Genomic DNA, 17,811 nt, shown 5'->3' with positions numbered 1-17,811 from the left:
TTTATTTATTTATTTATTTGACAGAGAGAGATTACATGTAGGCAGAGAGGCAGGCAGAGAGAGAGAGAGGAGGAAGCAGGCTCCCTGCTGAGCAGAGAGCCCGATGTCGGACTCGATCCCAGAACTCTGGGATCATGACCTGAGCTGAAGGCAGCGGCTTAACCCACTGAGCCACCCAGGCGCCCCATATTGCTATTTCTATTCAGCAAAAAAATTGTTACAGAAACTACTCTTCCACCATAAACCTACAGAAAACCATGCAAATATATTTAGCAACTTTTTCCAGATGGTGGGACAACAGGCAGCACACACCTGGGATTTCCAAGGAAGTAGAAACAAGTAAGGGGAGCCCTGGGATTCCTCCAGTGGACCTCAGGGGCAGTTTCCAGAACCCGGCACACAGAGGGGAACACACCCAGCATGGCAGTCTCCCTGAAGTGAGAAGACAGACATCCTGGGCAGCTGGACGTAGCGGGTCCAGGAGAGGGAGGTGCAGAGCAGACCATCCCCCCACGACTCCCCACCTACCCTGACCAAGACACACACCCAAGTCTTTGGCTGGGACTGATCTCCCAGGGCCAGGAAAGAAGCACCAGAATGTAATCGATCTAATAACTGGCAGAACTTCCACATTCCCCACCAGCCTAGGGAGAGAGAACCTGTAAGGCACAGAGCATTTGTAGAGTCCTTAGAAAGGAGGCACCAGAGCCCTGGGGCTAAATTAGCACTATATGAAAGGCTGCTCTGGACCAGCGCTAAAAAAGCTTAAAAACAAGCGTGGAAAGGACCCAGCTGACTCCCAGTATCGTAACTGCATGCCAACACTGTTTTTAAAAAAGACCTCAAGACCCAGCAACTGACAGCATGAATTCAAAGTCCAGCTTCCAACCCAATTTTACAAATCACACAAAGAAACAGGAAAATATGACCCAAAGCTAGGGGAGAATTCAATCAACAGAAGTGGACCAAAATGACGGAAATAATGGAACTAGCAGACAAGGAGCAGCTATTATAAACATGCCCCATATGTTCAAAAAGGGTAAAGAAAAACATGAGCGTGATGAAAAGAGAGAGAAACGAAAGATATTAAATCAATCTAGACATAAGAAAATAAAATATGTAAAATGAAAAAAAAAAGTGTGCTGTATGAGATTAACAACAAATTTGTGAATGCAGAAGACAAGAGCAATGAATTTAGAGCCCAAATAGAGGAATTATTCCAAATGAAGCCTGTAGAGAAAAAGTCTGAAGAAAAAAGAGAACATCACTGACCTACAGGAATAATACCAAGCCATCGAAAACATGTGTAGCTGAAGAACAAGAATTTAAAGAAGGGGGGCGCCTGGGTGGCTCAGTGGGTTAAAGCCTCTGCCTTCGGCTCAGGTCATGATCCCAGGGTCCTGGGATGGAGCCCCGCATCCGGCTCTCTGCTCAGTGGGGAGCCTGTTTCCCCCTTTCTCTCTGCCTGCCTCTCTGCCTACTTCCGATCTCTTCTGTCAAATAAATTTTTTTAAAAAATTTAAAAAAAAAGGGGGGGGTGCCTTGGTGGCTCAGTGGGTTAAAGCCTCTGCCTTCGGCTCAGGTCATGATCCCAGGGTCCTGGAATCAAGCCCCGCATCGGGTTCTCTGCTCAGCAGGGAGCCTGCTTCCCTTCCCCTCCCTCTGCCTGCCTCTCTGCCTACTGTGATCTTTGTATCTTTGTCAAATAAATAAATAAAATCTTTTAAAAAAAAGAATTTAAAGGAGGGTGGGTGGTCAGAAAAAAATGTGCAAGCAGGGGCGCCTGGGTGGCTCAGTTGGTTAAGCATCTGCCTTCAGCTCAGATCATCACACCAGAGTCCTGGGATCGAACCCTGCAATGGGCTCCCAGCTTTGCAGGAAGTCTGCTTCTCTCTCTGCCTGCTGCCCCCCATGCTTGTGCTCGCTCTCTCTCACTCTCATTCCACCTCAAATAAATAAATAGAATCTTAAAAAAAAAAAGGAAAAAAGAAAAGAAAAGAAAAAATGTACAAGGAAATAAAAGCCACAGTTTTCAAATTGGATGAACGCTATAAATCCACCAATCTCGGGATCTTAACAAACCTCAAGTGGAGTAAACTTAAAGGAAACTACACTACAGTCCATTATAACCAAAATGCTAAAAACTAATGACAAAGAAAAAAAAAAAAAAAACCTTTAAAAACACTGAGAGGGGAAAACACTCAGAGTAACAAAACAAGATCAGAGCCCAGGCAAGCATAAAACAAGAGAGAGTTGCCTTTAAACAATTGAAAGGAAAAACATGTAGGACTAGTACATGTGACCCCACAACTGTATCTTTCAAAAATGAACAGAAGCACAAAGGATGCAGAAAACTAGAAACAGAGTTGCGAACACCCTTCTAACACAAAAGCTAGATACTCAGCAGACACAGAACTTTTATTGAAGTCATCAGAGAGCTGGGAATGCCAGATCCCCACCTAACTAGAAACAAAGGGAAGACAGGCACCTACCAGGAAAGATGGGGTGGGAGTTCCTGCTGACCTGGCTAGGTGCCAGACTCCACAGAGGCCAGCAGGTTTGCGAAAATTTTTAACAAAGGCCTTTAAAAAGAAATCTCAACTTTTGAAATATAGCATTTGTTTTCTAAGGCATCCCCCCTTTTCTCTTTTTCTTTTCTAAGACTTAACATAACTAAATAAAAAATGATTACTATCTGCAGTCATTCATCATGTAAAAAGATCAATGTATTAAAAACAAAATATAAATAAAAATTATTTTAGAGAGATCAAGGTATAACAAATAAATATCTGTCTCCTCTAACCTCGCCCACAGGGGACTGTAACATTTCTGTTCACCTAATACTATGGTCCTCCAGCTTGGTTCAAATAAACCACCACTGCTATACATTAGGAAGCAAGAGGATGGGAGGTATATGCAGACAAAAGGCAGGAAAGGACTCAGAAAGGAGAGGGGGAAATTTGGTGTGCTCTACAGCTCAGCCCAAGACTTAGGAAATGTCTTTGAAAACTGAGCCGTCAGTGACCCGTGCTGGAACTGACTCTTCAGGACAAGGTGATACGATTATAAATTTCAGTTTCCTTCCCATGGCCCCGAGGTGGGGGGGAGGGACACTAAATGCTGAACCGAAGAGTGGTCTTGCAGACATATGGCCACCAAAATTATTAATCATATAATCCTAACAGTCAACATACCAAATACACTCAATTCAAGCCCTAAGAGTCAATCCCACCACAGAGTGCGGGGGACACAGGGAAGTGCTATTCAAGTACCTGAAACAGGCATTAAGGTTCAATATTTTCCTTGAACCATTTTTTTCTTTTTTTAACCTTCATTTTTTTAATAAAACACTACTAATTAGCTAAAAGTAATTCTCCCTTATCCTAACCTCAAATATAATCCTTTGAAAAACACGGGATTTGAAGTACTGAGTTCACCACATGAGAGGACGTTACAGTGTGGTCACATTCGGATGTGGGAAACCCATATGTTCGCCCCACACTTCAGAGCAGACTCCTTTCAGTTTCAATCTCAAGTTCACGAGGTCCCTGATGAACTAAGCACACGCAAGGCAGAAACCGCCTGCACCAGGCCGCCCGCTCATCCTGCCTGGCTGTGCACCCGAGGCAAAGGGTGTAATCTCCATGGCCCTCACTTTGTGCATCCACCAAACGTGGAAAATAAAGCCTGCCTGAGCTTTGGGGAAAATTCTATTAAACTACTATGTAAAGCGGCCGGCACCAAAGCCCGACACAAAATAGCATCTACTGGGCAGTAGTCATCAAAACTGAAAGGAGTGACTCAGAGAGGATCTGAGCTGACAGGCTGGTGTTTACTGAATGCTTGCTACGTGCTAGGCTCTGCCTTGGGGGCTCAAGTCTGAAGAGAAAAGCGGGGGGGGGGGGGAGAGCAGTGGCAGTGGCAGAAGGCATGCTGTCCCAGGACACACCATATATGGCAGCTTGCCTGAGACTAAAAGGACGATCTATGACACCCCCTTCCTAACCTAGGAGCTGTCCCAGTCTAATGCTGAGGCTAGTAAGCAGGTTGGCAGACCCAAAAGCAATTCCAGTATAAATGTTTAAAATCATGAGAGAGAGCTTTTCACAGAGAGCCTCAAAAATCCATTTGAATCCTCTTTCAGTGTTCAAGTACACCAAACAGATTTACTTTCTCCCTTGCTCAATTCCGGACGCCACTGTCCTACTTTTCTGGCGTGTTGTATAGCTTAGAGAGCAACCTACACACAGAAGATCTCATCCCTGGGACCGGATGACCTCACCCAGAAATGGCAAATGTTGCAAATCACGTACAAACATCAATAACGTTTCAAGCTCCTGTGAATGGCAAACAATAGTAATAGGGCGAAGAACTCTTTATCTACTTAACTCTCAGAAAATTATTAATTGGACTGCTGCCTAAAAGCACATAAATGTGATGAGTGGTACAATAAAACCTGCCAGCTCACTTTCTTCTAATGCAGATTTTATCACAGAGCCAGGAAAATGACATTTCACATAACGCAAGGATGCCTAGGGACTTTCGCCTTAACGTGAAACCCCACCACAGCAAGATGCTACTTGTCCCACTGTTAAAGGACCCAAGCACGCAGACCTCCTGAAGCCCAGTGTCCCGGCAGTAGGCACACCCAACACACTAGCGGTATGCAAGGCGGTGTGCAAGTCTCGTGGTTCTGCTTCTGAGCACCTCCCCTCTGCACGAGCTCATACACTTTCCAGTCCTGCTCTCTGGGCCTCAACTCCTGAACCTAAAAAACACACACATCTGTGCCCCCTCTGACCTTCTTACAACTCAGGGAGTATCGTACAAAGAGTAACACACAATTTTTGTCCCTGGTTAAGGGGCAATGCTGATCTGCACGGTGGTCAGAAACCTCCAGGAGAAGGCACCTCTGGCTCACCTCCAGTTTCAATGCAGGGGTACGAAGGAGGAGGTTCCCTCCAGTTCCCACTGGAATCTTTCATGTGAGATCGGTCAGAAGCGAAGTTCTTCAAATACGAATCTGCACGGATCACTCTAAATTTCCTGCAGATAAAGCAACGTTCGTATACATTAGGAAGGTTTCACGGCGAAATTCCTAGTCGATTTTTATACAGACTCATTATCTATGACACACACAGAAGTACCCAGGCATTTTTGTACGATCAGTAATACACGAATATCTATGTAGTTTTATCACGTGTTAAAGAAACCATGAGAAAGGATCAACTGAAATCCAAAACTACACAGGCACAAAAATATGTCCGGGGGCCTTTATTTACTCGATTGTGTATTAGGAATAAAGGGCAACATTAGTTCAGGTGCTGCCGTCACAGACCTCTCAATTTTCTCGTCATTAAGGCCACACCCCATACAGCCACCCATCCACCCACACGTGGATGAGAGAAATCCCCAAAATGGCTTTCAGAAAATGTTTGGGATCTCATCACACCCATTTTTTTAAAGAATGTCAACCTTTTATATGTTGGACAACTTTCAAATCTATATTTGTTTCTTTTTTTTTTTTTTTAAGACTTTATTTATTTATTTGACAGAGATCACAAGCAGGCAGAGAGTCGGGCGGGGGGCAGCAGGGGGGAAGAAGCAGGCTCCCCGCTGAGCAAAGAGCCCAATGCGCTGCTCGATCCCAGGACCCTGGGATCATGACCTGAGCCAAAGGCAGAAGCTTAAACCCACTGAGCCACCCAGGCACCCCCTCTATGCTGGACAACTTCTAAAACTTCAAAACACTTTGAATTTTCTGTATAGCACACATCATTTTCAAATATCAACTCAATGGTGATGCCAAGTCAAGTGATCTTTGCAAAATAAATGCCAAAAAAACCCCAGAAAATCACATACACATATCCTCACACAAACTTTCCGTACGACTGTCAAGGTCTAACTTCAGAAAGAAGGTAAATCCATCCTGAATCTCCTCACCTTCTGAACTGTGGATGAATGTCCTCATCAGACTTAAAGGCATCTTCCACGTAAGTGTCAAAAGGACAGGGAAATGGCAGCACAGTGTCAAGATCATAAATGAAGCTCTGTCCTCCACTTGAAACATGAAGCAGGACAACATGGTAATCCTAGAAGTAAAAGTTGCTGAAGTTAACCAAGGTACTTCGTGATGGTGAATTCCAACGTCACAGTAATAATGCATATATAATCATTAACAATGAATACAAGAGGGATGCCTGGGCGGCTCAGTGGGTTAAAGCCTCTGCCTTCGGCTCAGGTCATAGTCTCAGGGTCCTGAGCCCCACATCGGGCTCTCTGCTCAGCGGGGAGCCTGCTTCCTCCTCTGTCTCTGCCTGCCTCTCTGCCTACTTGTGGTCTCTCTCTGTCAAATAAATAAATAAAATCTTTAAAAATAAAAAAAAATGAATACAAGACCAGTACAACCCTTCCTAAAACAGCAAAACAAAACAAAGCAAACACAAAGCCCTAAAAAAGGACTAAATGTCCAGTGACAGGGAACACTTAAATAAGTAGTGGAACTGTTCATATACATTAACTATATACTCTTTGGCCTAACAATTTTATCTCTAGGAACCCATCCTATAGAAAAAAAAATGGCCATATGCATGTAAAGGTCTATATATACAAAGAAAATCTCTGTAGCACTGTTTACAATAGTGAAAATTCAGAAACAACCAAAAGCCCAACACGAGAGAAATAAACCACAATGCAGGTGCATAAAAAAAAAAAAAAAAATGGCAAATTTATGTAGAAAATGGAAAAATGGGTATGTTACAAAATGCAAAAAATTGCAAAATGTGTACTATATATTATTTTTTTAAAAGGTATGTGTGGGGGCACCTGGGTGGTTCAGTGGGTTAATGCTCTGCCTTCAGCTCTGGTCATGATCTCAGCGTCCTGGGATCGAGCCCCGAATCAGGCTCTCTGCTCAGCGAGGAGCCTGGTTCCCCCTCTCTCTGCCTGCCTCTCTGCCTATTTGTGATCTCTGTCAAATAAATGAATAAAATCTTTAAAAAAAAACAGAAAGAAATTGTTTAAAAAAATAAAAATAAAAATAAATAAAAGCTATGTGTGTATAAAGACACACGTGCATTCCAAAGTACACAGGCATGCATATGAATACAGAATTTGAAAAGCTGTGCAAGGATATCCTCCAAAGTATTAACCAAGGGGATTGCTTGGAATGTGAAAGAACTTTAAAATGTTGTTGTTAAATCCACCAACCCCCATCTGTAGCCATTAAGGAGGAAAGATGAAGACAAGTTCTGTGCGACTCAGCTGTGAGGCATCACTGAGTCCCCGACGGTGGGCACTGCCCAGCACCAGCTACCGGCTGGAAGGGCCATTGGGGGTGGGGGTGGGAGGTAGTTCTGAAGGCGCCTCCCAGAGAACAGGACTGGGAGATGAAAGGCTCAGTCACATGAGTGTGGCATTAGTACCACCACCTTCTATTTCCAGGACTTCAGGGCTTACAGAGCACTTTCTCGGACATTGTTCATCGACCCTATGATGGGGGAAGGTGATTAATTAAGACTGGAAATGCTCTGCCATCAAAGCCGAAAGAGCCGGCGCTGGCTCCAATGCTATCTTCATAAGGCAGCAACAGCCACAGAAATGGATGCTTACGCCCTGCACTCCCCTTAATGCACGTTACCCTCCAGATAAATAATGGAAGAGCGGCCCCCTTCCACTGGCTGTGTCCGTACTAGTCCTGTCCTTCCGCAGCAAGCTTTCCTCCTGTCTCCCCACTGCCATCCCCGGCGGGCTGGCTCTCTCTGCAGGAGTCTCCCACTTCCTACCACAGCCAGTCCCTGCCTTATCCAAAATCTGTTTCCGCTGGACATACTCTACTCCTATTCCAGTGGCTTTGAAATACACCTCTCTATTGTTTGTGAGAAACTGTGTAACTGAAATAAAGATGCAAAGATGAGAAAGGAAAGTCCTGACCCTCCAGGAGCTCGAGGAGCAGAAAGGGGGAATCTGTCAAGCGCTGCGGGCAGTGAGACGGCGGCAAAGAGCAAGGGGCTCCCGGTGAGGGCCCTCAGGCCACCCCTCCAGCCCGCCCCTTCCAGCCTGAGCTTCCTCTTTTATAAACTGGAGATAAGCGTAGTATTTACCACAGACTGTTGCTGGGGCAATTAAGGGAAGAGAAGGTAGGCCTCAACTCCAAGTGGCCTTTATAGCACAGATGGGGAGTTAAGGAATACGGACCCAGCGGCAGCCTCACTCTCGAAGTGGGGTTCAGCGCCTACCCAGATGCCAGGACAAAACCAAGCTGGGCTAGGGGGAGGGAAACCCACCTAGAAGGCAATCAGCTTCTTGGGACTGGGTGTCTCTCTCCACTCAGGGTACCCATTTCCTACAACAGGACAGCAGTGAGGCAAAGATACATTTGCCAGCGGGTGTGGGAGGCCTTACCATAACAGGAGTTATTCTGGGCTGCCATGAGACGCTGTGTAAGAGGGACATAACCACAGGTCCTTTCCCTGCAAGTTTCTCTCAACCAAGAAGACCATGACTCAAAGTCAGCTGAGTGGCTCGGCCACAGGATGACTTCTAGGGCATGTGAACAGTCTGCAACAAGGGTTACGTAACTATTGTTGCTATGAAGAAAGGCTTAAGCACCAGAACCAGACACGGTACCAGGTACCAGGACAATGTCTCTCACACGTTATCTCACTTAAGACTCGAAACACGAGGTACACCTGAGTGGCTCAGTGGGTCAATGCCTTTGGCTCAGGTCATGATCCCAGGGTCCCTGGGATCGAGCCCCAAATCAGGGTCTCTACTCAGCAGGGAACCTGCTTCCCCCTCTCTCTCTGCCTATCTCTGCCTACTTGTGATCTCTGTCCATCAAATAAATAAATAAAATCTTAAAAAATTAAAAATTAAAAAAAAAAAAAGACTCGCAACACTACTGGCCAGAGGAAGACACTGAAGAAAGAAGGTAAATAACATGTCCAGTTCATAGGGCCACCACTGGGAGGACTGGGACTTAACCCCAAAACTGTATGTGGGCTTTAATATTAGCATAGCAAGGGACGCCTGGGTGGCTCAGTTCGTTAAGCGGCTGCCTTTGGCTCAGGTCATGATCCCAGCGTCCTGGGATCGAGTCTCACATCAGGCTCCTTGTTCTGTAGGGAGCCTGCTTCTCCCTCTGCCACTCTGTCTGCCTGTGCTCGTTCGCGCGCTCAATCTCTCTCTCTCTCTCTCTCTGACAAATAAATAAATAAAATCTAAAAAATATATATATATATATATATATATTAGCATAGCAAAACACCTGCTGGTAAAGGAAGCAAGAATGTGTGCTCTGTGAGACCAGGGATTTTAGTCTATTTAAATATAGGTTAAATAAATGAATGAAACCAATTCAAATGATAACTTATTTTAAATAAGTATCAGAAATAAGATGCTTGCTACATTATCACAAATGGAGTTTTTCTTTTACTTTATCTTCATGTTATTAGCATAAACAATTCTTCAGAGGTAAAGGTTAAGGCGACACGTAGATGTGTACTGGAAAGGATCAGCTAGATAACTTTGAGCTTCTCACTCTATCTTCTGGGCTTGTTTTGTTTTGTTTTGTTTTTAAAGATTTTATTTATTTATTTGACAGAGATCACAGGTAGGCACAGAGGCAGGCAGAGAGAGAGGGGGAAGCAGGCTCCCTGCTGAGCAGAGAGCTCGATGCGGGGCTCAATCCCAGGAACCTAAGATTATGACCTGAGCCAAAGGCAGAGACTTAACCCACTGAGCCACCCAGGCCCCCATAGGCTTGTTTCTTCACCTGAAAAACAGAGCTGGAGTAGATCCGGGTTTTTCAAATGTTAGTCATGGTGACTCAAAAGTCTACAAAGAACACTACCTCCTAAACCCTTCTCAATACCAACTAAGTCAGAAACCTATACTTTTTTTTTTTTTTTTTTGAGAGAGTGAGCACAGGCAGACAGAGTGGCAGGCAGAGTCAGAGGGAGAAGCAGGCTCCCTGCAGAGCAAGGAGCCCGATGTGGGACTCGATCCCAGGACAATGGGATCATGACCTGAGCCGAAGGCAGCTGCTTAACCAACTGAGCCACCCCGGCATCCCAGAAACCTATACTTTTAACATGATATCCAAATAATCGAATGTGCAGCTGGACCAGATATGGCCAAAGTTCCTTCCAGTAGGTTAAATGGGTAACAGCTTAGATCACAAACACATCTGCCACATCAGCTATTTAAAATCTTTCCTATATGGGGCACCTGGCTGGATCAGTCTGTAGACATGTAACTCTTGATTCTGGGTCGTGAGTTCAAGACCCACATTGGGTGTAGAGCTCACTAAAAGAAAAAAATAATAATTAAAGAAATAAAGTCTTTCCTAGAATAATAAAATTAAATAAAAACATATCTGTAAGTACTACCTTAGACAAAATAAAATCTATTCCCAAGAGGTCAATTATCAATAATTATCACAGCCTTTCTCTACTGCGCCATCATTTCTGCTTTACCAAAACACAGAGACCGCTTGGGAATTACAAGAACTAACGCACCAGAAGTTCTCTGTATTGACCATCTTACCCAGATCACAGGTCCATCTCCAGGTCTTGCCTGTTGTTTCCAGATAGGTATCTACAAAATATAATCAATTTTGTAAGCCACGACTTCAGTTACACCACTACTAAATTCTTTAAAGTAACAGGTAAATAAAATATAAAATATTTCTAAGCAATCAACTATCAAGGTGAATGAAGAAATCTAAATCCTTCCAAGTGTTCTTAATAATGAAAATGCAAAAATTAATGATCTGATGTTCTTTGGAGAGTAGAAAGAGACCTAAAAAGGAATCAGAAGGCCTGGCAGGTTCAAGTCTTGCTTTCCCACATTATTTGTGGGACCTCCCTGAGCCTCTATTTCCTCATCTATAAAATGGAGATAGTTGTCTAAACCCTGCCTACTGTACTGTGTTTCCATTAGCATCAAATGAGATGATGTTTACCAAAGTGCTTCCCGGGGTGGGTGCCAGGATGGTTCCTTTGGTAGGCGTGTGTGATTCTTGATCTTAGGGTTGTGAGTTCAAGCCCCGCAATGAGTGTAAGGATTACTTAAAAATATAAATCTTTAGGGGCGCCTGGGTGGCTCAGTGGGTTAAAACCTCTGCCTTCAGCTCAGGTCATGATCTTAGGGTCCTGGGATCGAGTCCCGAATCAGGCTCTTTGCTCAGCAGGGAGCTTGCTTCCTCCTCTCTCTCTTTCTCTGCCTGCCTCTCTGCCTACTTGTGATTTCTGACTGTCAAATAAATAAATAAAGCCTTAAAAAATATATATATATATATATAAATCTTCAAATATTTTTAAGTGCTTTATAAAATATTAATGGCTTACTTTTTCTAAGGGCTTGCTTTCTTAATAGTTACTTTTTTTTAAGGGCTTGCTTGCTTTTTTAATACTTCATATCAGTTTACCATAATTCTATTTAAACTTCAGAGACAAAAACATCTTTACTGCAAACCTGAAAGAATGTGGCTCTAGCCTAAGCAATTTAAAAAGCTCTAACTTCATACCTAAAGAGAAGGAACTTAATTTGTGCATACCGTCATCTATTTCTTGACCTACAAATAAGGGACTAAACTTTTCTAACTCAACCATGCCCTGAAAGCGGGGGGCGGGGGGGCTCATAATCTCATTCATAAATAAACTTTAAAATGTTCCTGTATTTTATAAAGAACAATTTGAGGCAGTGTGACCAATACTATATTTAGTTCCTATTGTCACCCTAAATCTCTTGTTCTCTTTCTACAATCACTCACCACTTACCATCTTCCTCTCATTAGATATGAAGACAGCATAACACTCTTCTAAAGGATACTGGTCATGGTTTTTGATGTATTCACAGAGCTTCCAAATATTTTCTTCACTGAAATAAAATAACAGTTTAATCAATACAATTAAGCAATGGGTCTTTCAAACTTGAACAGAAGACTGATGAAGACATAAAAATGTTGGAAGAGACTTTAAACACCACCTCATCCAATAACTGATGGATGCATGACCCTCCTCTAAAACATCCCCCAACAAGGTGTGACCCAATTCATACCATGTGCCGACCTTTCTCCAGAGTGCTTGCTACCTTCCCCAGCAGTGCTCGCACTGGGAGGCATTTTATAGCTGATAATATGCTACATTAATACTCCACAAGCTTTGGATCCAGGGACTTGAGATACAGCTGGAATTCCAACTCAGCCACTTACGAGGTAAGAAGCTCTGAACATCTTGAAGTGCGTATCTGCTTTTCTCATGTGTAAAATGGATATAATCATACCACATTATAAAAGCTTGATAAATCTTAGTTAATATCGGTTCACTGCTCCCCTTAGCAAAGGGGCAAGATGACTGTGTTGGGGAGGAGGGCTTCTGGCTGGAAAGGACCAGGGGACAGTTACATGATATGCCAAGGAATCCTTTCAGAGGGAGACTCTGTGAGTAGGATTCCCTGCATCCCTCTGATACAAGAGGTCCTGATTTTTAGGAAGTCCTTTCTCAGGCTGAACTGAAATCCATCTTCCTATACTTCTGCCCCAGATCAATCTCCTTTTCTCTATGACAGGCCTTTAGATATGTAAAGCAGTAGTCAGAACTGGGCTAAGTAAAGCAATGCCCAGTGCATCAAACCCAGCTACCCTGGAGGCCAGAGGCACACTCCCACACAGGCACAGTCATTGCTCAGCCTTGGGGTTCTTATCTTTTTCTGATGAGCCACCACTGAACCTTCATTCAAAATGAGCCATAGCAACACTACTCATACTCGACTCAATCTGCCAAAGCCTAATTTCCAAACATCTAAACCACGTTACCTGAAAATGAAGTAAGGTACGCCTGGCACTAAGAACTACCACCAGTTTATGGAGACACACTTTCAATGCACAGTTTTGACCTTGTCTACCTACCTAAATGTCCCATACGAGTACACTTAAAGTATTGAAGCAAAGTGTATTTTTTTCCTGTGATCTCTAAAATACCTAAGAAATCGTATAGAAAAAGTAGCAGTAGAGGTAGTAACAGAAGACTGTGACTGACGACTTCCATTGGATACGCAGTAGGGAGTAACAAAAAGGAACTGTTTCATTATGATACAAAATATGTGTTAGCTAAATTTTTTTTTAAACCTGGATGTTCTTTTTTTTTTTAAAAGATTTATTTATTTGAGAGAGAGCACAAGCAGGGAAAGCTGCAGGCAAAGAGAGAGGGAGAAGCAGGCTGGATGCAGGGCTGGATTCCAGGACCTGGAGATCATGACCTGAGCCGAAGGCAGACACTTAACTGAGTCACCCAGGCGCCCCAAAATCTGGATGTTCTAAGACGAAGTTATCAGAAGACACTTGTCTGTCCAGCCTGTAGACATTCTGGAGTTGATCACAGACCTCTTCAAGAGCCTGTGATAGAAAAGCACTATGCTAAGTGCTTGAAGGATGTAATGATAAATGAGAGCTCACAGACAATGAGAGGAGACACACAGATCCATAAATAAGCATCATAGAAGGTCATAAAAGATGCATAGAAGAGAGAGTCATTAATTTTGAGGGACACGGGAAGATAGAGGAGGTAGAGGTCAGTGGTTTCTCCTGGTTTGTTCCCCCTCCCCCAGTCCCAAGGATGAGCAAAGAGTTACCAAGAACAGTCTGAGAATCCGTGTGTACCACAAGTACTGCGGCATAGCTGAATACATAAGTGAATGGATAAAGTTAGTCTATTATTTTTCAAGTGTGTATGAATGTTACAAAGAGAAAAAAAAATCTTAAACAGAGGAGTTACTGAATCTGTAGTCCTTTTTTATCAATTTTTTTTTCAAGAGTACAATTAATATCATTAGAAGGATCTCAAGAAACATTTGATGTTTAAAAAAGGGGGCCTATGGGCACCAGGGTGACTCAGTTAAGCATCCAACTCTTGATCCCAGTGTAGGTCTTGATCTCAGGATCCAGAGTTCAAGCCCTATGCTGGGCTCCATGCCTAAAAAGGAGATGGGGGGTTTATTCTTAGAAATGCAGGGAGTTACTGCTGGGAATAAAAAGGACCCAGATTTGGTGTGTGTTCTAGAACCTCTTTAAAATGAGGGAGGGGGGAAAAAATAAAATAAAAAAAAATAAAATGAGGGAGGGGGGAGATTATAATAATTATGTTCCAACCTACTGGTTGATTATTTTGTAGCAGAAAGACTAACAAAGCAGCATTCAGGTCAAGATTCTGCAAGGGTTCCTGCTGATGGGCTGAGGTCAGAGAAGCATGCAGAAGGGAAGGATCCCTGACACACAGCAGGTGCTCAACCAACATCAGAGGAGTACAAAACAATTACAATAGAATCAGACGTGCCCCGCAAACTACCTATGCCACACAGAAATACTGGTTACTGCTATTATCATTCAGCTGGTTCTGATAGGTAACAACTGACAGAAGCTGAAAGCAGCAGACAGGAGGCATTTATTTCACATCATATGAAGCTGTGAGGGCAAGCGTAGTAAGGTGTGCCTACCTGATAGGTTAGGACAGGGTAGAATACTGGTTCTCAACTAAAGGCGACTTTGTCCCCCAGGGAACATTTGGCGCTATATGGTGACATTTTTGGTTGTCACAAATTGGGTGAGGATGCTACAGGCATCTAGTGAGTAGGGGGCAGGCATGCGGCTACATGCCCTACAATACCCGAAAGCCCCCCACCACATTAGCATGCTCAAAATGTCAATAAAGATCTATAGCTGAGAAACCCTGGGTTACAGCGTAGAAGGCAGGTTCGAAATGAGACTGGAAAAACACACGGTGACCAGATCTGAAATGACTTGCTATGCTCAGGAGACAGAGTTTATGGTCTATGACTGTATTCCTGAAAGTGTGACCAATGGACAAGCCTAAGACTCCTCGACTGTATTCCTTAAAGTGTGATCACTGGATGAGCCTAAGACTCCTCCACGGTACCATCCACACCTCCAGACTCTTTGGAGTGGGACCCTAAGATCTGCTGGCTTTATAAAGCTCCCAGGTGATTCTAGGGCTCATCAGAATTTAGAACAGCTTTCAGCAGTGTGAAGCCAGCTAAGGTTCAGGACCTGAGGGGATAGGAGAGACTGGGACAGAGGCCTCTAAGAAAGGACTAGAACAGGCCCCTGCCAGCCAAGGAGGGCCTGGCCCATGGCTGAAGGAACTTAAAGGAGACCATCTATTGAAGAGACGTCCATTCCCTACCATTCTTCCACCAGATGACTGCACTCTAGCTGTGCCAGCACCCTTGTTCCTGGAACTCCCGCACGCTTCCTTCAGAGTCTTTGCACCAGTGCTCCCCTATCCAGAATGATGTTCCTCCAATATCCACAAAGCTCCCACCCTTTTTTTCTTCAGATCTCTGCATAAATACCACTTTATCAACAATGCCTCAATTCCTTAAATATCCATGATGAAATAGTGAGTCACCATCCTTTACCTTGCTTTATTTTCTCATAGTATTTAACACCAAACATGGTTTACTTGGTTTTTCCTGCTTTCCCTGAACCAAAACATAGGAACCATGAGATCTTACTAGGAAATGTGTCGACCCTGCACTATATCCCAAAATCCCTACAGCTGTGCATTACAGTCCAAGTGCCTCATAAACATTTATCTAATGAATAAATAAAACAATGAATGGCCACTATAAACAAGAACTAAAGAAATTTAGGTGAGAGGTAAGGCAGAAATAAAGTGTAGTCATTAAGAACATAGACTCCTGCGCTATGGAAGTTCCAATTTCTGCATCATCTCTTGCTAGATGTTTGATCTTGGGACACAGCCTCTCCCTGCTTCCCTCTTTTCATTAGTAAAACTAGGTTAATGATAGAACCTATCTCCCAGTCATGGATGAAAACACTTGACACTGGCCTTGACATGTAGTCAGAGCTGAACAAATGTTAACTTCTTGGTGACACTGGTTTGATGACCAGCTAAAGGAGGAAAAGGTAGTTTTAGATGGGCCTGATGTTTCTTTTGCAACCGGAGGCTGGGGAAGAAGTCATTACTCAGGTGTGGGAGTAAAAGAGACTAAGGTAGGAGGGGTGATTCAGCCACACAGGTGGCCTGCTACAGGGGTAATGTGTGTGGACTGCAGAGCCAACTCTACAGGTAAATCCCCATTTCTTCATTCACATATGCGGCCTTAGGCAAGTTAGTTGCACCCCTCTGTGCTTCAGCGTTCTCATCTTTAAAAACGGGGATAACAAAAGTACCTACCTGGTAGGGTAATTGTGGGGCTCAAATGAATTAGCTTACACGAGCGAATCAGAACAATGTTTGGCAAACAGCAAGTTCTACGTAAATGTAATGGGTATGACAATAACAACACGGTGGTTCAGATCATGGTTTCTGGCACCAGAAGGCCTGAACTGGATTCCTGGTCGCTGTTAGCTGATGACCTTGGGAAAGTTACTGCAAAATCTCCGTTCCTCCATTCTCTTCCAAAATTAAAACGACCTTCCCACCAGTGTGAAACCACAAAGGCTTCAGCAAGGTAATCTGCAAAGCTTCACCGCGTTCCCCCTCTGCCTCCCCCTCCTGGCCCCCAAGCACTGAGATCTGCTGAGAAATGTCCAAGCGAAAAGCGCCGGGCATCAGTAATGCAGCACCGACCCTACCATTCGTGGGAATTCCGCACCTCCCCCTTCTCCAAATGCCTACGCTCCACTCCAGAGACCAGGGCTGCCATTCCCGCTCCCTCATCCCCCAAGCGGGAAAACCCGCCAGTCGAAGCCCAAAGCGCCTCCAGGGAGGGGCCGAGAGGAGGCGGGGCCCGGCGGCGCCGCTGAGACCTAGTGCGCCAGGGAGATGCGGGGGGCTGCGCCAGGGAGATGCGGGGGGCTGCACCCGCGCCCCCTCACCAGTAGCAGCTGTTGTAGACACAGGCGTCCCGCGGGGGGCTGGCCGGCTGGTAGCGGGCGGCTGCAGCGGCGGGCACATCCCCCTCCATGGCGGGCTGGCTGGGGCCAGGGCAGGAGCCTGAGGCGAAGCGACTGGACGAGTCCCGCGGGCAGGCTTCGGGGGAGGAGCCGGCGTTCGGCGGGCCGCACAGGTCCTCGGGGCGGAGCCCGGGGCAGCTGGTGCAGTTCCCGGGTGGTGGAGCCAGGGACGGGGTAGGCGGAGTCTGGGAGGAGCGAGCGACGCAGGTTCCGGGCGCGCGGAGCCCGGGGAGGAGGCGCAAGTTCCGGGTGGATGGAACCAAAGACTGCGCGGGTTTCGCAGATTCCGGTGGGCGGAGCCCGGGCGGGAAGAGCGGAGCAGGTTCCGGGAGGGCGGAGCCAGGGCGAAGTGGGCGGATCCCGGGGGTTTGGGGGTAGGGTAGCGGTGAGCCGTGAGGGCTCCCAGTGGGCGGAGCTTGGGACAGGGGGGCTTGAACGATTCCGGGTAGGCGGGGCCCGGACAGGTGGGTGGAGCCAGTACTGGGCCGTGCCGGCGGAGCTCGGGTCTGCTGGGGCGGGGCCCGGGCAAGCTCTGGGCAACCGTGACCGCGTGGATGGGGTCAGAGTGCGGAGGTCAGAGGTCGTCCGCAGGTAGCTTGAAGGAGGCTGGGGAGCGCTTGGAGTTGGTAAACCGCCCGACCCTGAACGGCGCTTCGGTAGTCTCCTGGAGGCGCCTGAGACCCTCTTCAAAGCCGGGCTAGGGGTTGATGGCTGTGGAGGACCCAGACGCGACGCGGAAGACTCGACTTGTGCAAGTGAAATGAGAGAATCTTGTATGTGAAAAACGAAGCTTTAGCAGTTTTATCCTCGAGCCCGCGGGGACCCGGGGGAAAGGGGGCATGGGGCGGTTTTAGAGAGGGATAGCAACC

The 17,811-nt window shown here is 45.5% G+C and overlaps 1 protein-coding gene across 2 annotated transcripts in view; it reads right to left on the bottom strand.

The window, feature by feature from the left end:
- Nucleotides 1-17,192, bottom strand: part of NTAQ1 (N-terminal glutamine amidase 1) — a 20,213-nt gene extending 3,021 nt beyond the window's left edge. Inside the window, exons 1-6 of one of the 2 annotated variants that reach the window (XM_059395115.1) lie at nt 16,865-17,192; nt 11,784-11,883; nt 10,549-10,599; nt 5,944-6,092; nt 4,922-5,046; nt 313-432 (exon numbers count right to left, since the gene is read on the bottom strand). In XM_059395115.1, coding sequence (XP_059251098.1) covers nt 313-432; nt 4,922-5,046; nt 5,944-6,092; nt 10,549-10,599; nt 11,784-11,883; nt 16,865-16,953 — 634 coding nt within the window. In that variant the 5' untranslated portion in view covers nt 16,954-17,192. The remainder of the gene's footprint in view (nt 1-312; nt 433-4,921; nt 5,047-5,943; nt 6,093-10,548; nt 10,600-11,783; nt 11,884-16,864) is intronic. The other variant, XM_059395116.1, reaches the window with a different exon arrangement.
- Nucleotides 17,193-17,811: the final 619 nt, after the last annotated feature.

The sequence above is a fragment of the Mustela nigripes genome, chromosome 3 (genome assembly GCF_022355385.1).
Source record: "Mustela nigripes isolate SB6536 chromosome 3, MUSNIG.SB6536, whole genome shotgun sequence".
NCBI classification, from domain to species: domain Eukaryota; kingdom Metazoa; phylum Chordata; class Mammalia; order Carnivora; family Mustelidae; genus Mustela; species Mustela nigripes.
The sequence above is the reverse complement of the archived record's forward strand: the minus strand, read 5'-3'. Positions and strand labels throughout refer to the sequence as shown.